The sequence below is a fragment of the Ruditapes philippinarum genome, unplaced genomic scaffold (assembly GCF_026571515.1).
Source record: "Ruditapes philippinarum isolate M1 unplaced genomic scaffold, ASM2657151v2 ctg1285_1_1_1_1, whole genome shotgun sequence".
Classification (NCBI taxonomy): Eukaryota; Metazoa; Mollusca; class Bivalvia; order Venerida; family Veneridae; genus Ruditapes; species Ruditapes philippinarum.
The window spans coordinates 122,500-146,509 of record NW_026856576.1 but is presented as its reverse complement, the minus strand read 5'-3'; the positions used below and the strand labels follow the sequence as shown (position 1 = coordinate 146,509).

Below are 24,010 nucleotides of genomic sequence, written 5' to 3'. Positions count from 1 at the left end.
GACGCGTCTAATTTGAATTGATCATTCAACATAAAACTAATTCATAATCGCAATACAAGGGTCATTTGATATTACTAGTAAGTGCTTCAAAAAATTATTGGTTCAATAGGATTGTTGTATTTCAAATAAATTGCTACACATTTATTTTCGTAATTAAATATTAAAGTCATGTAAACCGGTTGTTAAATAAAATAACTTCAGTCACGAAAGGTTGAGTGCTCTGCCATTCTCAATATAATTTAGTAAATTATTGTACTAATGAACACTTACTAGTACCTAAAAAAAATACTGTGATTTCATATAAACATTTGAAATGAAAACATTTTAAAGATGAACTTTGTGCTCAATTTCTAGAACACTTAATTCAAACATATTGGATAGATTAAAGAACACACTTTACCGTAAGTTTTTATACATAGTAATACGTCTATCATTCATGTTGACAGTAACAATTTACTGATGTAGTATTTCTATTGTCACCCGGATTCGTAGTTAAGAATACAATGTCGTCAGCAAATAATATAATATACATAGATAGCAATTCTAAACTTTTATCAGTTAAAGTATTAAAGTATATACTATCAATAATATCGTTTACGACAAAAACGAAAAGTAAGGGAGATAATGGCTCTCCTTCCTTCTGACCCGAAACATTCCGACATCTGCATAGTACTAGATATCTTTACACATGATTGTACATCATAATAATAAATACATTTCATCATGTTGGTTATTTTACAATTATTGTCGGCTTGAATAAGTTTTATCCATAATGCATCTCTGTTAACGGAGTCATAAGCTCTCTGATAGTCAACAAAAACACACCAAGGTTTTGATTTTTTTATAAGATCTTCTTGATAATTGTATGTAATAAAAAATTGCAACAGTTGTTGTTGAACGACCATCTCTGAATCTATACTGAGAATCACTTCAGACATAATTTGTTTCATACCAATTATTAATACGGTTCCTTAACAATGAGGAGAAGATTTTGTCGATTGTATTTACCAATGTTATACCTTTATAATTCGAGGGGACATCTTTGTCATATTTCTTATAGACTGGCATGACAATTCCCCTTGACCAGGAACTTAGGTATACACAGTTGTCAAATATATGATTGAATATTGTACAAAGATATAGAAATAAATTCTCTACAGTCAATACATTACGTTCGTAATCACAGCTTTTATAACGGGTTAGCATAGATATAGTTTTACTTACTCCATCCACAGAAATGGGTTTATCAAGATCATCAATATACACACCATTATCATTAGAAGCCGCGAAATTATTAATACTTTGATCATGAGTCTAATTTGAAACATTTTCAAAATGTTTTTTTTAATCCACTTGATTTATAGGAATCTTGAAATTATTGTTATTCTAAAATTTATGAATGTATTTCCAGAACTTTCGAGGAGCGGTTTTGCTCATATAAGACAACTTTACTTCTTCTTTTTGATAAAAAAAAATTGGCTTAACGCTTTGTTTCCAAAAATGATTGTCTGCATCCCAAAAACAAAACTTATTTTCATCAGTCCTACTTTCATAGAAACAGCTAATGACAGCAAAAAATCCAGACTTTTCCCTTTTACAATCACTATTAAACCAAAGTGCTTTCTTCTTTATACAAGGCTTTAATCTAACTCAAAGATGTACCAAAACATTGCATTGACATAGTGTGTATTGTATTCAAAAAGATAGACATACATTCATTTATAAATATCATATTCGCCTTAAAGAAGTTTATCGTTTGTTCTTTTAAAGATGTGTTTGTTCCTCACTTTAAACGGTATTTGTCGTGAATTACACGATTTTGTATTATAAATACCACTAGTTACATGGAAATTTAAGCTGAACAGATTTGCTTTTCAAGGATCATACATTATGTGATTATAATGTTGTTAGTTATGTAGCTTTCTACATGTTTGTATTACTCTTAGTTATGAGGATTATGTATGTTTGTATTTGTCGGGAAACTATTATATTTCTTTCTACTACAAAACATAAGAATAGTTAATTTTTTTATTGGCGGGAATTTAGTTCACTTGTGAATTACTCAATATCATGATATTTACCTATTTTCAAAGATATTCATATTCATGACTCGGAAAGAAACACTTTAATGAGCGAATTACCAAATTCGTTCAATAGTGAGTGTTAAAAAAGTTTCGTTAAAAGGTGATTACAAAGTGTAGTTGGATGTAAAAGTGAAAAATAAATCTGGATTTAAAAGTGATCTGTGTTGTCTTCAATGTAGTAAAAGTTCACAGGAAAAAGTTAAGAAAATTTTATTGATATCTTAAGCATTAACAATAAAGTGTATATATGTAAGTACTTTTATTTATTTACCATAGTATATAGATAAAAGTATAATTAGAAAGTTATGACAATATTGAAATGAAATTGTATCAAAATAACACATTTTATTGTTATTATTTACATTTCAATGCAAAATTTCACGTTCTTATTATAACAAATAGACACTCTATCATAATTGTGCAGCAGTTGAGTTTTAATCTTTCATATGATAACTATATGACCTAAAACAGTGACATACAACTTTATTTGAAAGAAATCCAGTGGATTTATTGGCCGGACTTGATTGTCCGTGAGATGGCTCATATTTCCGAAATGGTAATGTAATATGTTGGAGACATGTCATACCTACCGATCATACTTGTATAACATTTTAATAATCAGGGAGTTCGTATAAATTGTTTTTTTTTAACCTTAATTGGATTCATTTGATAGGTGTCGGGCCAGTACTAAATTAGACCCAGACCAGTTATAGTCTAGAAAATAGTTATAATTGAACATTTATTATGAAGTGCCCAAAATTAAATCATTTTCAAATTAATTGGGCATATTTAAAGTGTATTTATTACACCTGTGTATTTGTGTATTGAATAAATGCTTTAAAAGTTGTTTGTGTGCATATTCAAGAAATCATTCCTGCGCAAAAGGATTATAGATGTACTGGACCAATCCACTTTAAAATGATGATATGTAAAAGTTGTCTGGTAAAATTTTAATGTTAATTTAGGCCCCGGTAATTGGGCTAGCTAAATATCCTCCAACGATTTAGCTAACACATTGTTAAATGCAGTTTATCACATTACAGACATGTAACTTTGTCATATTCATATGTTGACTTGAAAAATGAAGTAGACCAAAGCATCGGCATAAAGGATACACTCCCCGACAGAAAAGATACTTTTTTGTTTCTGTTTTGACACACTTAAATCATAATACTAATAAATGATTTGAGATATGTTTGCCTTTCCTTAAATAGTTAAATCAATATCGTAAATTAAAGTTATGTTATAAAGGCTAGGATGAACGCATTTGAATTGTATTTGTTTGGATCAAAGCAAACGTTGCTGGAGTTATTTTATTTGTTCGTATTTATCTTTTTTATTTTAATGTATAAAACACGTTAGATCCGCTTCATATAAATTTACGATTTCTTAAGTGTACTTATTTAAGAGCCTAACAAAAGTGTCATTGGCAGCTTACATACGAAAATACTTGCGTTTTAGGTGGTAAAATATTTAGGCGGTGAAAAGTACACTTTTATATAAATATAAAAACAGGAATTGCGTACAATATCAGATATTGACTGAGACAGTGAACTTACGCATATGACATTTACCTGGGTGATAAATGTCGCTCGATTAACTTTCGGAATAGTTCTTTTTAACAAACAAGAAAAGTTATGTAAATAAAGAAGTTCATATATTATGACCTGCATTCTATGTTTTTCTTTCACTTATTTTTTTCCGTATAATTTACATTTCGACAATTTTCGATATAAAATAAATTTGACCAAATATTTAATGTCATTCTCCAAAAGTTGTCCAATTCTATCAAATATCGGATTCCACTAACTGCCATTTTCAGTTCGATGTCTTCCGACGAAATTCCATGGAATGGAATTATCGACACCCCTTGTTGTCAATATTCATGTAAACAGATAATAAAAAGAATAGCAAATTCTAAATATAGCATAAATGACATCTCAACAGCACAGGATAAGACAGTCGTTACAATAGTAGATAAAATCAGAAACCTGAAAATCGTTAAATATATTTTGAATTAATGTGTTTGCTATATAACCCTTTTAAGTTGACGCCGAGTGCTGACTGCAAACATTATCGCTTAAATTCACTCTTGCTGTCTTATTAAAACTTACATAAATTATATCAAGAAGACAAGAAAGAATAATATATATATATATATAATGTTATTGATGTATTCGTAATGATGTAGTTACTAAATACTAACGAGACAGTACCAATCGAGTGAAACAACAGCAATAATTATTGTCACGTGAGCCTCTCAACAAACTCAGCCATCCAAACAATAAACTGTAATATCGAATCATACGTGTCCTCTTGTATTTCATATACCTCGATATTTGCCACTTCAATTTCCTTTTTCAACATATGTTAAAATCTATCTAAAACTATGCATATCTTGGTTTTAAAGCATGTAAAATAATGCAATGCACGCGTACATTGAAATACATGCAAACAGTGTGGAGATGGATTTGAATGAAAAATATCAAAATCATATGGAGCCCTCGTCTATGCCAATTATATATCTTTTAGATGGCAACAATTTACAAAAACATAGTGCATTGCTTAATATAAGACAAATTAAATAACATAATACACGGTTTTTATTTTGATACAGCTTAATTGCCGTTGAATTACACAGAATAAACTTAGCTTAGTATTTGAGTTTGTAATTCTTGTTTTATCAATGATCATTTCAATGTTCTTATCGTAACAGTTTTAGACCTGTTGCAAAAGCTATCTCAAATACATGTTCGCTCCGATGACATTTCGACGAAGGACATCTCATTAGATATGACAGGCAGTCAAATCCGACACTTGATAGATCTGGAAAGCTTGCAGAATGTGACAATTGGTTGAATTTATTTCACATCGAAACTAATCGAAAATTTATAAATTTATAAATTTTGTCGAATAATAAATTGGAGACAAAACATAAAATACAAATATATAACTTCTTTATTTACACTCAGTATTTTTGATTGTAAAATAACACTAATTACGTGAGTTACTCGAGGGGCCTTGATCGACGATGTATTTGTCATATCTATAAGTTTACTGTTTCATATAAAGTTCATATTGTATATTATATGCATTTTCACGCAGAAATCCATCGAATTCTGTTTTCAAAATTACTCGTGATATGAAAGATATTTTCATTGGTCTTCTTAACCTAAAACAATGGAATAACACATGAATAGTGAGTGCGTGCGTGCATCTGTCCGAGTGTGTGTGTGTGTGTGCGCGCGCGCGCGCGCGCGTGTGTGTGTGTGTGTGTGTGTTTATATATATTCGCCACCCATTGTCTATATGGGCAAGCCTTCAAGAAGAGTATTTAGATTACTCATTTTAGATTAAGATTTTTGACGATAGTGCAAGACACAGTTACAGAAAGATACCCAATGCTAGAAGCGTCTAATGGTCTAAAGAATAGAACATGTAGAATCATCAATGTCGAAACAACAAGTCCCATATCGGATCTTTAGTTCGTATCATTTCACTTTTGATGTGTCCTTGCCCTCCGTCGCCACCATTATTTCCTCTTTGGCTTTTGGTTCGGCGCCTTCTGCTTATCCTGGTGGTGTAGTTGGATTGTTTATTTCGGGAAGGGGAGGGGGGATGCTGCATTCTGTTCTTATCCTTAAAGTGACCGTCAATGTTATTGTTTGTTTTGTCATTTATAACAAAATTTATAACTCAATTATGAGATTTAAAAGCAGTTTAAAATAATTTGTAGGAGGAAACATGGTTAAACAGAATTTAAATATCTAAGAAACTTAAGTAGAAATCGGAAAAACTCAAAATTCAAATAAGCTTACTTACTCTTTTAGATTAATAATAATAAGCCGCATATGTTATTTCAGAAGGACCCTTTACATTATTTTACTTGGCCAATGAGATTCTCAGATATAAATTTGTAATTTTAAAGTGACAAATGAAAGTTCCACTGATAGTAAGGTCTTCTCTGTAAATTTTACCGGAAAACAAACAATTGTTACTTGTCATTTGTCGGCCTTCGATCGAGAATATCACCCTTTTCACTTTTCATTAGGTGCACGTCGACAGTCTCCGTTTTGTCCTTGATATCAATTACGTTAAATACTGTATTACAATAGAGAACATCAAAATCTCTGAAGAACGCTCTTAACGACAAATTTAAAAATATTGCAGGCAAGGTTTGATCGAGTATGTTCATGTACGCTACTGGGACGTTCAAATAATTGTCCACGCCCCGTACAAATTGTTTTGTAGAATTACTTATTTAAACGAGGAAATTGAATTTTTTTTATTTTGAAACGTCCGCATGTGTTCATACGGCGGTTTTCAAGGAACCTTCAATGTAACTGTGTCGTGACTCCTGGTACTTCTTTGCCGTCCTGTTAGGCATTGGATATTTTGTTCTTGTCATTCGTTGTTTTATTCTTCTTTATATATTTATATAAATAGTCACTTCTGTGTTGTCTTTAATTACCCTCCTGAATCATAATGACTGTAAAATTTAGCTTGGTGGAGAATCGTTTACACTGTCTCTTCTAACATGAACATGGTCTGTCTAAGAGTGAGGTTTTGTATACCTTTAACCCATTTGAACTGAAGGTGGTGGCTCTCGGTTATCATTCATGCATGTATTTCTTTACACTTCAATGTCCAGTGTAAATACACTGCAACAGTTTTTTTTTCTTTTCAAAGATGCTGGCATATGCAGTGCGTACGCCCTCCTAACACAGTTTGTTTATTCCAATTCATTTCGGTCCATTTTCCTGTACTTGCACGTGCTAAATTCTAATGTGAAACCTCCTCCTTTCTTATCTTCTTAATTATAACGTTACATTGTTGGGCCAGTATCCATTGAAGAAAAGATGCCATTCAGGCAAAGAAACTGCATTACAGGACATTTCCTTCATGAATGAAATTGGTACAGATACAACAAACGTTATCGTTACATACAGAACAATTTTACACTTAATGTAAAGTTTTGCAAATTTAATACTTAGAAATAATTTTGACTCAATTGAATGAAACATTTTTCATAAATACTTTAAGGCATTTTGTTTTACATCGTGAAGAAAACTACATGTATCTATATTTGCTTGTAGAAATGCAAGTTTTTTAACAATAAAAAGTTGAAAAATAACGAGCTCAATATCGTAAATAAACTCTTTTGAAGGTGCGCTGGTCCAAAAAGTCGTGTACAATACACATGTATTTGGGTCGATTTTTAGGTTGAAAAATTACAGTATGAACAATGGACATATTTACTGAAATGAGATTTATTAAACCAATACATACAATGAATTAATAGGTATTCGACATTCAAAAGGTTATTTTTATGCTATCATGCTATATTTTAGTAATCATTCACTTCTTTGCCGGGACGTAAATATCATTTTGTTTTTAAATTCTTTAATTACCAATGTAATTACACTTGAAGATAAAACGGTAAAATAATCAAATATCGGATTTGCTTATTTATTTTTTTTTAAGTAACTCGGTCCATAATTGCAAGGTCTGTTATACCATGGATAATTATCTTGACTGTATCTAGTATCATACGTGACAGCACATAAAATATAATTTTGTCGATAATGCTGTTAAGAGTGACAAACATAAACCCGTATGACATGCCTTAATATATTCATGACTTTTTCTTTTGGATAAAAAAGATTATCATTCTCAATACAAATGTCGAAATTCATTTTTCTAAAATCAGTGCGAGAAAACATAAGTAAAATTTTATTCAAGTAGACTAAATAACCGAAGAATCGTAAACGATATTAGAAAACTTTTATACTTTAATAGCTCGCGTTTTATATCTAAATTTGTTGCAGAGAAAGTTTAAGTAATGATCAAAAGTTACATTAACAAATCACTCTTATATACAGGTGAGACTGTCATGTGATTTTTGAAGGGGCTTTATAAAACGTCACATATAACAGGGAATCTCTTAATTGAGTCTCAAGAATTTTAAACCACCTTTAAACCAATTTGACATAATCGTTTGAAGGAAATATTCTGCCCAATTACAATAAAACATTGGTACTTTAAGTATTTAATGCAAATGAAAATAAGAATGCATGTTAAACAAATATAATCGCATGCATATCCTATAAATAAAATTGTCTTATTTTTAAATCATTATCATGGTTAAAAATAAACTTGAATGTGATGCATTTAGAATCCTTGAAAACAATTACATACTTTAAACAATATAAGTATGCATATTCAAATGGTTTTATCTTGAGATGAAGGTTTTGGTATTAACATTTTCAGGAAGTATTCACGAGGAATAAACATGCTGCCGAAACAAATCTTCTGTAGGCACTCCATAAACAGTAATAAAAAATCTGACATAAATCTTAATCAAGTTTGCTCAGGTCATAATGTACATAACACCTCTTACAAACAGCGATTGCAACATGTTTAATCATATTTTGGCAGGAGGGAGTAGACGTTACGTCACTTGTTACCTGCACACATGTAAACTATGTCATTGAGGCAGAGTTGTGTAGAGTTTGTTTGAAGAGTACTTACTTCTGGATAATAATTTGACTCAATTATTTAGCAAGTATTATTTTATCTGATAAATGGATAGAATGTGTAAAAGGCGTTTAAATCAGACCAAACAATAATTTGGTTGTTAAATATGACAGAGAGACCGTATATATAGGAAATTTGCTGGGCGGCCTTAAACATGATCGAATAAGACAGAGAATCGTTTAAATCAGGGGGTCGCTCAGGCAGTCTTGACTTTATAAGCAATTATTTGAATATTGCAGACTCGGTTTGATTGAGTCTGTACACGAGAGATAATGAATAAGTGCAACATCCGTCACGCCCCTAGCACTGTCTTGAGCGGTACTGAATTCTCAACACTTTAGTGCTGGCATCAATGATCCCGAAGGACCAGAAATATAATAACACTGAAGTGAAGTACGGTGCAATTTTTTACAGCTGCCACTCAGCACTTGAAACCTGCTGTTGTTAAGTATAAAGATCTGGAAACAAAATGATCCATCGGAAGCATTAGGCTTGTTTAAACATCTAAACGGATTGTATCAAAAAGACTTAGCATGAATAAAATTTATAAAGTAATGAATTTCGTGTCAAAATAAGTGTAATGGAAAGGTAATATACTTTTATTTAATTACCAAACTAACAATTTTGAAATAAACCAGATATCAATAGGAACGCGCATTTAAATTTTGCTGTTTCCTTCCATTGTCATTCATGTTAGACTATCATCATGTCAAGATCAAGGTCACTTCGAATCATGCCCCTTGGTTCAATTACGACCCGCCTCAGGGGTCACTTGATATATATAAACTTACTTTAGAAAAACACATCTGAGACTTATTTGTGTAACTACGATGCCCAAAGCTTAGATATGTCGCATGTATCATCGGTTTGTGGACAACAAAATAACTGGTTTTTAAAAAGTATTTGGATACAATATGGCCCTGCCCCAGGTGTCAAGTATTTTTTGTAGGAAAACACGTTTAAGTCTTATTTTGGCGAAACTACAATTCATAGAGTTTGAATATCTTACATGTAGCATTACCTTCTTGTTTGCCTGAACAAAACTAGTATAAATCTTGTCTCATGGGTCAGTTTTGACTTCACCCCTTTGTCACTTAGTTGTGAGACAAATACGTTTCAGTCTTATTTTGTAGAACTACAATGCTACGAACTTATATGTACAAATGTATTTAGCATATAGCATGAAGAATTGCCTTGTGAACCTCAGCAAGGTTGGCGTTAAATATGTCCCTTAGGCCAATATTAGCTAACCCCTGGGTCACTTTATTAGTCCCCTACCGGTTTAACCGGAGGGGACTTTAGGTTTACCCTCCGTCCGTCTGTCTGTCTGTCCGTCTGTCTGTCTGTCTGTCTGTCTGTTAGTCCGTCAGTCCGTCCGTCCACAAAACTGGATCCCGCGATAACGCAAAAAGTACTGAAAATATTTTTATGAAACTTGATATATTGATAGATGGCAGTATGGAGATTATGCACGTCTTTTTCTTTTCTTCCTATGTTGAAAATTCTGGTTGCTATGGCAACAAATAGTCTGAAAATATGGCAAATTTAACACATAAACTGGATCCAGTGATAACTCAAAAAGTACTAAAAATATTTTTATGAAACTTGAAATATGGGTAGATGGCAGTCTGGAGATTATGCACATCTTTTTCTTTTCTTCCTATGTTGAAAATTCTGGTTGCTATGGCAACAAATAGCCTGAATTTCAAGATTTCTGATTTAAATTTTTCAGCTTTTTCACTATATGTTCTTTATTTCTTAAGGTGTTTACTTCAAACTTTAAATATAAGTTTCTGGTCATCAACCACATCATATGTGACAAGGTTTATAACTCTAGCACAAAAATATCAGTATTACCTCCCTTGAACTTAGATTTTTTAGGGGAAAAAATGTTGTCTTTTTTAAATAACTTCTTTATTTCCTAATGTATCTACTTCAAACTTCATATATATGTTTCTTATTATCACTCAACATTTTTGAGAAGGTTAAATACTCTAGCAATACTATTTCCAGAATTATGTCCCCCTTGAACTGGTATTTTCACTCCAACTTCTTCATTCCTTATAGGATTTACTTTAAAATCCCACATCGTAATAATATGACAAGGTTGTATAAACATAATTTCCTTACTAAGCATGGAAACTTAACACATTACTGTGATATAGACAAACTTATTTTATTATGTTTTCTGGTTGATATTTTCAAATACAGACTTCATCCTCAAATTCATTATAAATGGCAATACACAGGAGTGTATGACAATTAAAGAACTTTTTGAAGGACCGGTAGGGGACTACTGTATTGCCCGCAATACTATCAAATGCTTGTTTATATTAAAATATTAAGGAAAACACATTTTTAAGTTAACCTTTTCCCTGATGAGCATATTGTGAATAGTGGCCGTTTTCATTGAAAATCCTCCTGTTACAAGTTCAAACTACTATGAAACTATGAAAAATGCTTCAATACTAATGAAACTTGGCACAAATGTTGACTTCACCATAGTTTTTGTAACATCATGCTCAATCTAAAATTTCCCGTTACCATGGCACCTAGGGGGCGTCTCAAAATTGCCATAAAATCACTATTCTCTATTGTTTTTTCCCATCAAAACTAATTTCAGAGTGCTGCAGCTTCTCAATGGATTGAGATAGAGTCAAAGGCTTGTCAGCGTTGGCTACACGTTACCTTATGATCGACCTGGGGTCATTTTCAGCCTCTTAAAAGTCCAAAATTTTCTTGGCGATGAGGGGGACTGCCGCCCCTTTCAACCCCTCCCCCCAAAAAAGAAGGGGGCACATCCCCCTTCTGGCAACCCCCTGACGTATCTATATGATGGGGACGGCGCCGAAAAAGTTTTCACTTTTTCATAACATTTCTCTAAAGAAAACGGTGTTTGGGGCCTAAATAGGGCATTTTTTTACTGTTTGAGGCCTCAGAAAGGAGGGAGGGTGAAAAGCCGTCAAAACACGCTTATATAAGGGAAAAGGTTAAATCATACTTAAAATTTGTTAAAATACAAAGCCCAAGATCATGTATTATTCACTTGAAGATTTCTACAAACGTTATATTTGGCGTAAAGCATTTTTGTTGTATTTTTAAGGATAACTGGTTGTAGTATATTGTAAAGAGCGAACGAAGACGTTGGCAACCAAAAATGGTAAGGATTTAAAACAATCTATATTGATATTTTTCTGGGTCTGATGTATTCCTTTACTTTAAGTGTTGAAGATTCAATGAAAATATTAAATGACAAAAGTGTATGCTCTTGAAGCTGTATTTTTTCCATATGAGTCAAAGTCACTGCGGATGATCACGTGACGAAAATCGTACAATAGGTTCATAAAATGGCGGCCTAAACGCTCGGTAAAAGCAGTAAAATTGAGGTAAGCATACAATTAACGTTAAACGCATTTTGAGCAAAATTAGCAATGACATCTTTTGCACAATTTCAAGTTTGCCCGTCATGAACAGTTTCCATCCTTTGTAAAGTTGCATAACGAAGTTGTGCATCATTTCAAACAAGCAATTATCATTAGAGCCCTAGCAACATTCTGATGGGCCATTGGCCATTCAATTTTACCAGTGAATGAATGACATGAATGAACTTAAATCTTTTGAGTTCTATGTTTGTGTATATCACAGTAATGTGTTAAGATTTCTTGTCTAGTAAGGAAATTATGTTTATACAACCTTGTCATATTATTACGTTGTGGGATTTTAAAGTAAAATCTATAAGGAATGAAGAAGTTGGAGTAAAAAATACCAATTTCTCGAAAAGAAATCTAAGTTCAAGCGGGACATAATTCTGGAAATAGTCTTGCTAGAGTATTTAACCTTCTCAAAAATGTTGAGTGATAATAAGAAACATAAATATGAAGTTTGAAGTAGTAACATTAGGAAATAAAGAAGTTATTTAAAAAAGACGATTTTATTTCATAAAAGTCTAAGTTCAAGGGAGGTAATACTTATAATTTTTGTGCTAGAGTTGTAAACCTTGTCACATATGACGTGGTTGATGACCAGAAACTTATATTTAAAGTTTTAAGTAAACACATTAAGAAATAAAGAACTTAAAGTGAAAAAGCTGAAAAATTTAAATCAGAAATCTTGAAATTCAGTCTTTTTGTTGCCATAGCAACCAGAATTTTCAACATAAGAATGAAATAATGTGCATAATCTCCAGACTGCCATCCACCTATATTTCAAGTTTCATAAAAATATTTTCAGAACTTTTTGAGATATCACTGGATCCAGTTTATGTGTTAAATTTGCCATATTTTCAGAATATTTGTTGCCATAGCAACCAGAATTTTCAACATAGGAAGAAAAGAAAAAGACGTGCATAATCTCCATACAGCAATCTATCCATATATTACGTTTCATAAAAATAGTTTCAGTACTTTTTGCGTTATCGCGGGATCCAGTTTTGTGGACGGATGGACTGACGGACTGACTGACAGACAGACAGACAAATAGATGGACGGAGGGTAAACCTTAAGTCCCCTTCGGTTAAACCGGTAGGGTCTAAAAACGAGTACAATGGTCGAACCAAATTTAATGAGTACAATGGCCGAACGATTTAATTGCCTGTCCTATTTTTCTCAATTTCGATGACAAAAATGACAAAATAGGACAGGCAATAAAATCGTTCGGCCATTGTACTCATTAAATTTGGTTCAACCATTGTACTCGTTTTTTAAAATGATGCACAACTTCGTTATGCAACTTAACAAAGGAAGGAAATTGTTCTTGACGGGCAAACTTGAAATTTTGCACAAGATGTCATTGCTAATTTTGCTCAAAATGCGTTTCTTTTACTGAAAACAACGCATTTTAGTACCTATTCGGCCATTGTTCTCATCACCCAAAACATGTTTTTCGACTTTCAGGCCTTAACTGAGAGAGCTACAAAGTAACCAATTATAGAACAGTACATGTTTTTATAAAAGGGGTTCCGTGCGGCCTTTTTTACATATACATTTAACGTTAACTGTATGCTTACCTCAATTTTACTGTCTTTACCGAGCGTTTAGGCCGCCATTTTATGAGCCCATTGTACAATTTTGGTCACGTGATCATCCGCAGTGGTTACTATTTTCCGGACGGAGAAAGTAACATGGACAGTGTGGAGGACTACGACTTCCCTTGGCTTAAGCCTTAGGACAAGTGATTGACAGTTATACTGATGTAGACCAAATCCATGCAGTTTCACAGAGTTTTTAAGAGCTAACAGTTTGTATGTGCCGCAGTGAAAGTTTTTATTGAAAATCAAACAGGAGATAAACGTTAAAAGATTTTTTAAAAAAAGAAACACAAACAGATTCAAAATTCAGTTAAAAAATTTCAAATTATGTGCAATAAATGACTGCCTTTTCATGTTGTTTTTCCAAATTTCTACTGTGTGACTAATGCAGCAAGTTTTTACATAAGAAAACTATGGTGTGTATGTCTATTAAGAAATAAATATGAGCTATGTTTCAATTAAGTAGAGGTTTTGATGCTAAAGCATCAAGTCCCCGAATAGAAAAATGATTGTATTATCATAAATTTAAGAAAATATCAGTTAAATGGTTCATGAATAAAGAAATGATTAACAAAATGTTGAGTTAACTGTTAATTTATAATAAAGACATTATATGGGAAACGAACTTGCTTAGAAATATTGTCAATAGACTGTCATCATTTTTTAAATGAGCAAAGAAAACCGCATATTTAATTCATCTTAACTTTAATTCATCGCGAATAAAACAGGACTGATGATTAAAAAAAAACATTATAGTAAAGCATTAACATTAAGCTTGCAAAGTGACTGGGAAAATATAGGCTATTATGTTTAATTAATGTATGAAACCATGCAATTCTATTAAGAAATTTAAAGGTACTGACTACAAAATTATATAAACAAAACAATCTTTCCTATCTCATATTTCCTATTTATTTATTTTTTTTATTGAAAATAAATAAAACTGTAGGGAAAAGAAATCTTCAGACAATTATAAAAACTGTAGGCAAAAGAAATATTCGAACTATTATAAAGACATTGTTTAGATATTTGTTATAATGTGTCGCCTTTAAAAGTTATAATTAGTCAACTACATCAAATATATAATGCCATGATATAGTTTTCGAGGTGTACTAGTATTCTGAAATAAATTCACGGATTTCATCATATCTACCTGATCCCGGATTTTTTTCCAACCACAGATGTGACACATTACTATTTTGAGTAATACATTGCCTTTTCTTTTTTATATTGGCTGCTGTAAACATGTTTAATTTTGTCAACTTTTTAAATAAATTAAGAACTCAGTAAAGGTAGATCTACACAAAAAAAAAAAACAAGTACTGTACAGTATTACCATTACCTAAATTTCATTATTTTTGTTACATTTTACCATCTGTAGGCGTACGGCTTAACTTGTTTAATACTTAAAACTGAACACGAACTAAGCATAAAGTTTTAAATTATATTTATGTTAACAACACTCAGTTTTTGGTCTTAAGCATACATTTAACAATGGCGAAACTATAATACCCTTGAATCATAAAACATATTTACATTGACTTGGTGAAAAAAATGGAAAATGAAAATGAAACAAAACTGAGCAATTAGCAGGCATATTTCACATAAAAATGGTAATTCATAGAACACACATAGCGAGTTGTTACAAGATTGGTATAGACAAAATATTAAAGTACATGTAGATGTTAAGTAAAATTTAACCCTTTATAACATCACAATATCTTATATATATTTCAATACAATTTAGAGAATAGTTTTGTATATATTTTTTTCATTTTGAATATTACAAAAATAGATATGTTCAGATAATTCTGATCTTTAAAACTTTGCCGCAGGAACATCATTTTCGTTAACTTTACAGAAAATGCTACCATTGTTTACATGTGAATGTACGACCTTCTCTGATTGTGTGTATACGTAGTTCACACAGCAAATATCAGTGACGTGGTTGTAAATCTCTCCTATTGATCTTAAACGGAGCTTAAATGACATTTTTGAAGAAATGGGTAACTTAATATATGTTTCATACTGGCAAATTATTAACTGCAGTATAACATTTTTTTCAGTTTCTGAATATTTTTTTTATAATATTCGAAAATGCTTGTCAAAAATAGAATGAAGATTGAAGAAATTTTGACTAATTTAAAAGTTTCACAAGGTGAGATCAGTAACAGGATATGCAGAACTTAATTTTTACTTACCTCACTTTATGACAGTTAATAAAATGCTCGTCTTGAGTAAAGATATACCCAATTGAAACTCAACACAGTTGTAAAAACTAGTAAAAGGATTTGATGCAGTGTCAAACTTCACACAGTGATAGAGACAAGATCAATTTCACTGGTGCTTACGTTTGCATATGAAGCTTTTGGTTTATTTTTCATGACTTTAACATCTAGAAGGTAGATGCTTTGTGTGCTCCGCTAACCTTTGGTAAAGTTTTGACTGTCCGACATTTCTTTCTTACACAGCCTATATTTTTGACCAATGTATTTTTATTTAGAAGGTTAATGTCTTGCTTATTACGATGAGAAATGCCATTTGGGTCAAGGTAACCAGTCTGATACAGTTTTGCTTTCATGACTGGTGTCTTTTATTTTATATATACTTTGGCTGTCCCCTAATAATCATTGGTGATAAAAAATAACTGGGAGCACTGTATCTGCTAATATGTAATTTTGCAGGTGCGAGGGGTATTCATTACCTAAAACGATATTCTTGTTTGTGACATTGCAATTGCTATAATATTTAGTCTAATGAACTGATAAACATTAAAATCAAGATACAACAATTTTATATTCATATAGTCTTCAGAAAAACCTTCAAAACCAAAAGTTCTATCAACATCTGTCGACAGCGTTAATCTCGCATGGAATACTGTCAAAAAATGTGACTATTATCAGGTAAGTTATAAAATTCTAAATGAGGAGCCCTCAAAGTGGAGAACATATCCAAGGGAATGCGAACACAATGAAGTGAGGCTTGGAGATCTTATACCAGACACCAAATATGTTTTTCGCGTTAAGGCAATTTGCGGCGACGATGAAAGTCCAAACAGCGATCAAAGTGAGGTTGTCACGACAAGTAAATCTCCGGCAGAAAATATTCCGTACGATAAAGTGATTGAAGATTCAAAAACTCCAAGCATCAGGCTACTTCGCTGCAACGACGTGAAACAGTCAAGAAATGAAAAGGCTAAAACAAAGAAAGTTGAAATAGGTAATTTTTGTTTCTTTGACAGTGAAAATAGATGAGATTTTTTGCTGTTTTTATGCTGAAGAATAATATTATACTAAAATAGTTGGAGAATCATAATGACACTGAAAGTGACATCATATAATACAGCAAAAAGGTTATGAGTATAACGGTTTCTTACAGTTAAATATTTTACTGTTCATGGAATTGTATTATTAAAAACTTCTTATCTTACGAATTAGTAGCATGCACAATATATGTAATTATGCATATTGTAAAACGATTTTTGGGTAATTGAAATTCTTAGAATATTTGCATGCATTTAGAATTATGTATTTAGTTTGAACAATATCTATGAAACTATTAATGTTATTTACACCATGTTCTTTATAAAAGGCATTCGTCTAAAAGGTACAGGTAAACAACAAATTCACGAGAAGACAATACTATTAGTTGGAGAAACTGGTACCGGAAAAAGTACGATGATAGATGGAATTACTAACTACGTTTTAGGAGTAAGATGGGAAGATTCTTTTCGGTTTAAAGTTGTTCAGCTTGAAAATGATGAGAAAATAAAAGCCGGGAATCAGGTTTGTGAACCATTTTCTTTGGACATTAATATATGTTGAAATGTATCTCATTTTGGCGTGCAAAACTGTATTGTTTTAGGGCATCTTGCCTTACGCGCTATGCTGATATAGCGATAGTTATCACTCTAGTATGAATTAGCGAACGAACAAGACCTGATATTATGAGGTTATGATACATTGTTGAGTACAATACTGAATTCTATTGGACAATTACACAACTGCCAAAACTACTTGTGTATTGAGCGATGTCCTAGCCGAGTCTGGTATAGGTTTTGAAGCTGTTTAAGAATCAAACGAAACATTGTTATTTAAATGACAATAATGATTTGATATGGATTTTGACACTCAAAAATAGAACACTAAGCTCCGAGGATTTTGGACTCTAAAAATTTAAACAAATTCCTGCATTTACATAATATGTGAATAGATATATGAGGGCTTGTTTCTTAAATATATACTGTATTCTTACGCATTTCATCTTTTTACTTAAGTGCATATGTTTTTGAATTTCCGTGGAACAAACCGTTTTTTAAAGTGGATTTTTAATATAAAGGCAATGAGTCACCAGCAAGCAAGTTTGATCGATAACGTTTTATACCACCTACATTGTAAAGTAAAAGAAAAACAAATATTAAAAAAGAAATTAAATGAATATTAAGGAACGTAAATTAATTTAGTCAACTATACAAAATCAAGTTCTTACTTCAAACATTGTACAATTTTCTCTGAATAACTTCACACAAACAAAGAGACATTCGCATTTGCTTACTTACTTGAATATCTTAGGAATCAGTAAGTGTATTTATTTTGAACTTCACAATAAAGGATTTTGAATAATAATTATTATATTGATGATGATGACGATGATGATGATGATGATGATGATGCAGACGACGACGACGAAGATGATGATGATGATGATGATGATGATTCAAATGACATCATCAGAAGTATATATTTAGTTCAAAACATTATATTTGCTACATTAATTGCACTTTTTTAAAAGAACACTCATTTACTCGACATAAATAATTCATAATAAAAATTTTATACCTTAAATTACATTCTATTTAATAATAATTTTTATTTCCTGTTACCAGATTGTTTTGTTGATTTGTTCTTTCATGGAAAAAGTAATAATTAGCAGGAACAATATTCAAAATTTATAATGATAATTATGTAAATATTAAAGTCAAATAATTTATCAAATACTTTTTTCAAATTAGCCTTGAAAATGTCTTACTGATTATTAAATATTTTCGAAAACATTTCAGGCAGAGTCGCAGACTGACTGGATCACGTGCTACACAATCTACCAACATGATGGCGGAAGGATACCGTATACGTTAAACATTATCGACACCCCTGGTTTTGGCGACACGAGAGGAATGAAGAGGGACAATTTCTTGGTTGAACAAATCCATGAGCTTTTCTCATTGAATGGTGAGAAAGGTATTGTAGGACTCGATGCTGTATGTTTCTTGATTAAAGCACCTGATGCACGTTTAACATCTACTCAAAGATATATTTTTGAGTCTATAATGGCTCTATTTGGTAAAGATATAAAAAACAACATGTGCACACTGCTAACATTTGCTGACGGCAGATCTGCCCCTGCTCTGTCGTCCATTAAATCATCTGGTTTACCGTTTGGGGAATATTCCTTTACATTAAATAATTCGGGGCTTTTTGCTGAAAATAATGATTCAGACAAGACTGGTATCAAATATTTGTTTTGGAAGATGGGCATTGACGCCTTCGGTTTGTTCTTTAAACATTTGGTCACACTTCAGACTACAAGCCTTGAACTGACAAAGAAGGTTTTGGATGAAAGGAAACGGTTAGAACTTACCATTGATTGTCTATTACTTATGATTGATTATGGTTTAGAAGAACTCAATAAACAGAGACGAGAAATAAAGATGCTTGAAGACAATGAAAAGACTATTGAATCGCACAAAGACTTTGAATATGAAACTACTAAGACTATCAAAAACTACAAATATCTGCCACCTGGCCAAAATGTCACTAACTGTCGAGTATGCAAGTTTACTTGCCATGGAATATGTGGAATAAGGAATGATGCTAAAAAACGTGGCTGCTGGGCAATGGATTCAAATGGTTACTGTGAGCAATGCCCGCAAAAGTGCTACTGGAATTCCCATCAGAATGCTCCATATATATTTTACTTGGAAAGAAAGCCTGTAAAAATGACCTTTCTTGATGTAAAAGAAGCACTTGAAATGGCACTGGGAATATCATTGTCACTGCAACAGGTCATAGCTGAACTTGATCAAAACCTTCAGAAACTTGAGGAAGGCATAGAGCACTTACTATCAATTGTCAACACATGCAACAACGAACTTCAAAGAATTGCACTTCGACCAAATTCGCTTACAATAGAAGAACACATTGAGTTGATGATAAAGTCGGAAGAAATGGAAAAGAGAACGGGCTTTAAAGAGAGAATTGATGAGCTAAAAATCTGTAAAGAAAAAGCTCAGTTTGCAAAAAAGCTAGATAATTTCAAAGCAGAAAAAGAAAATGTCGAGAGAAAAAAGACTTCGGCATCCAACAGTCTTAAACGTATGCTGAGCGGCATTTCCATAACAGTTACAACTAAAGTTGGGGGCACTTTTTGAATAAGCAGTATGCGCGCTTTAAGGTATTGTAAAGTCGCACAAGTCTTAAACAAAAGTGCCAAAATAGGAATATTGACACATATTAGAAAGAATTTATGGTATAGTACTTAGTTATCACTTGGTAGTTAGCGAGCTTGCATGTGCTTTGATCCATTTATCTCTGTATTTTATGGTTTGATAAGTTGTTTTGATTGTATTAACAGTTCTTTTTCCATGTCTTTTTAATTTTTCAATATTTTCATCTTTTGATACGATTTTTACTTTGGACATTTCTCATAACAGTCAAACAATGTTGTGATAATGAATTATCTGACAAAAAGCTGTTTTTATGCACAGTAATTATAATTAAAGTTTATTGTCAGTTCGCGGCGTGCATCATAATATAATGCATTTAAACACATAATACATGTAATACATTTAACTTACTTTGTTTATATTACAATAATTATGCTTATCAAAATGATTATTTATTGAACTGTGGCATACTTTCTTTTAAATTATCGTAAATAACCGATGTTTAGGGCTATACAGTGGATTAAAATATTCATCTATTTACATGTAGTATTACATCTACCATGTATGTTTTGAAGTGCTTTGCTTAAATTTTTGTTGAAATAAAAGATTTTACCAAAAAGTGATGTATTAGTTTTAAATTTGTACGTTAAATTTTTGTTTCCATTTCAATTGAATGATGTTCTTATAAACATTTTCAATGAATTATCAGTTAATTCCAAGGTCTAATGACCCGTTTCCTTCTGTACTCACTTAGAATAGACCCTTCCGACTTCTGTTATCAATTGCATCTGAAGTTGTATATATTTGCGTACATTTAATTCTGTTTTTTCTTCCTCAAAGATAAGATTATATTTTTATAATCTATTTTTGATTAAGTGTTAAAGACTTAACACCGTTAAAAGCAACATTTTCTTAAAAAAAATGCCTATTTAATTTAATGTTCGATATGTAAGTTTCATCTTCAGTATAAAAAATAAGTTTGTTAACCGAATTTTAAGTTAGAAACTAAGATATTTACATCTGAACATTGACCTACAAATGACAGAGTGGCATGAAAAGCTGAAAATTGTTTTCAATAAAAGGTAAACATATTGTTTGCCTACAAAGTAAGTAGAGTTCTGAATTTATTTATTTTAGATTATAAAAGCAAAAGATAATGTAAAGTGAAATTTGTGTCTTAGTAGTATAAGAATATTTTGTTACACTAACAGTAAATCATGCGAGTTGAGCCGAACAAGATAAATGCAATCGACAGCGCAAATATAAATAATCATTTTACGAGCATCTTATTATAGATAGATTTATATATAAACTTTGATTTTGGGAGAAAAGCGACGATGAAGTTGCTTTATTCATAAAACAATGTTTACAAAATGCGCATTATATTTCGTAATTTTAATCACAGTTTCAATAAAATGAATCATTTCTAAATGTCATGGACGAAAATACCTTGATTATTATGTTCTGTATGTTTTGTTTGATTTCGTACAATTAACCGGTTGTATATATCTATACTATCCACATACTGCCAGTTTTCAATCACAACCACTTTTCAATCATCCCTCGAATTTTTTTATTTTTGACCTTATTTGTCATGTAACCAAACTGTAAGCACATCTTGTATTCACCTTGACTAAATTTATCAGCAGCAATGTCAATTATGGCGATAAAAAAGAAAATGCTAGCATTTTAGTTCAAAATATGTAAAATGTGTGTTTTCCACTTATCCTTTATTTACCCAGTTACAAATCGCAATAATTTTCTAAAAATAATTGATTTACAGACTCAGTGTTTTGTCAGTCTGCAGAAATGGATATTAAGTTGGACAACTGTTTCAATATCATGAAGTCATTATGTTTGCTACACTTCAAAAGCTGTAATTTTAATATGTACTTATTTTACCATACAGTTCTTAATTGGAAGGTAATACATCAGTAAAGTAACAGCCACTTAACCAAGGAAAAACATTCTCTGTGATAACTTTTCAGTAAGGAGTCACTAGAATGGGGTCATATAGACCCTAAGATCCTAAAAATTTCACAAGAACATGCTTTTTCTGTTATGCAAATTGAAATGTACATCCATACCCCAATTGTGACAGCTTTACCACTGCAAATAGATATCTAGATTGAAAAATGGCATTTTAATTAGGTTAAAATTGTTTATTACCATTTATCTGAAGTTGAGTTTGTCAAAATTTCTTCAAAATACATAACTGGTTATATTTTAACATTGTATGACAATTTTTATGTGGTACAGTTTATATTTTGTTAACTGATTGAAAAGTGGTTGTGAAATTTTGAAGAACAAGAAAATTGGTCAGTAATGATTCGTCCACGATTCATAATAATAATTCAGGTAAAATTTTAAAAAGTTGTTGCATTTATTAGCTGAAATGATAATATTTGCAGAATTGTAAGAGAAATTTTATTTTTATAATTTCACTGTCAGTTATTATAGAAAAATATGTTAGCTGATCGGAAAGAGGCAGTACGGGGATATATTATTATGTTTTATTAATCTATGGCTATAGAAAATTTATTATTTTCTTAAGAAATTTTTTGTAAAGACAAATTTCAATTGAATGTTTGTTTTACAGGTACTTGACTTTTGGTAACATAATTCTGAAATAAAACCATGCAACAAGTTGGTGATTTATTCTAGACACTTGTCGTTGTTAAAATTTCCAAATGCCGCTTTGATATTCAGGGATCGGTTTGGTTCAAAACCATTCCAATTTAGAAAACTATGTTTTTGTAAAGGAAACATTTATCAAACTTAAACAAAGGTGGCGAATCACAAACATAAGTATAAATTGCTTTTTCTTCTTTTACATTATCAGATTATCAAGAGTCAAATACATTCTTTTTTCTATTTGTATCATTATTTAGTCAGACGTTTTATTCAAAATTATATTTGTTTTGATGTGAGTGTGTAATAAAAGCATTTGTAAAGCAAGATTGTTTTTGTACTTAATTTACTGTCATAAATGGCATATTAAAAATGTTTATACCTGAACAAAGGTGAATCAAATATCTGGCCTTCACTGATATACCGGTAAAAAGGTAGCTGTTGTAAGATATCAAACAGTATTCCAAAGTTAATCACTAAACATGATAAATATTCATATCAATATGTCAAAGGACAATGTGCATTGAAATCATAATATGTTTATAACACCACTTTAAGCAAGCTAAAATTTATAGAATACAATTTTACTTTAAGCAATCATAACCTTCAAACATTATCCATGCGATTTAAATACATGTCTACGAAAGTCCATTGTAATATTATAACCTTTGAATTCTCGGGTTTATTTTCAGAATTCACATTTTAAACTTAATGAATGTACGACTTTAAACATAACATATATAAATCACGAATTCACGATTTCATCTTCTTGAATTCAAGAGTTTAACTTCTTGAATTCAAGAGTTTAACTTCTTGAATTCAAGATTTTAGCTAAAAGAATTTACGATTTCCACTTCACGAATTCCAGATTCCCACTTCATGAATTCACAAATGCAATTTCATGAATTCACATTTTGAACTTCGCGATTTTGGATCTTTAAATCCTTAAATTGAAATAGTTAAATTTAAAACAAGGATTCATCATGTTGAACTTAAGAAGATGAAATTTGTAAATTTGTGAAGTTGAAACCCTTGAATTCGTGAAGTTGAAATCTTGAAATCACAAAATTTAAATCGTGAAATTCAAAATTTGAAATTGAAATTGTGAATTCGTGAAGTTTAAATCGTGAGTTCATGAAGTTGAAGTCGTGACTTCGTGAATTCCCTATGTTGAAACCATGAATTTACGTGGTAAAAATGTCAACTCATGAAGATGAAGTCGGGAATTCATAAAGTTGAAATATTCCCAGCGGTCTTTCGTATATTTTCTTATCGACTTGATTTCGTTAT

At 31.3% G+C, this 24,010-nt stretch overlaps 1 protein-coding gene across 1 annotated transcript; it reads left to right on the top strand.

The window, feature by feature from the left end:
• The first annotated feature begins 278 nt into the window (after window positions 1–278).
• Window positions 279–23,038, top strand: LOC132747036 (uncharacterized). The gene is made up of 5 exons (XM_060736346.1): window positions 279–401; window positions 11,725–11,781; window positions 16,455–16,866; window positions 17,239–17,432; window positions 18,707–23,038. The coding sequence occupies exons 2-5, from the start codon at window positions 11,779–11,781 to the stop codon at window positions 20,072–20,074; spliced, it is 1,977 nt and encodes a 658-aa protein (XP_060592329.1). The 5' UTR covers window positions 279–401; window positions 11,725–11,778; the 3' UTR covers window positions 20,075–23,038.
• Window positions 23,039–24,010: the final 972 nt, after the last annotated feature.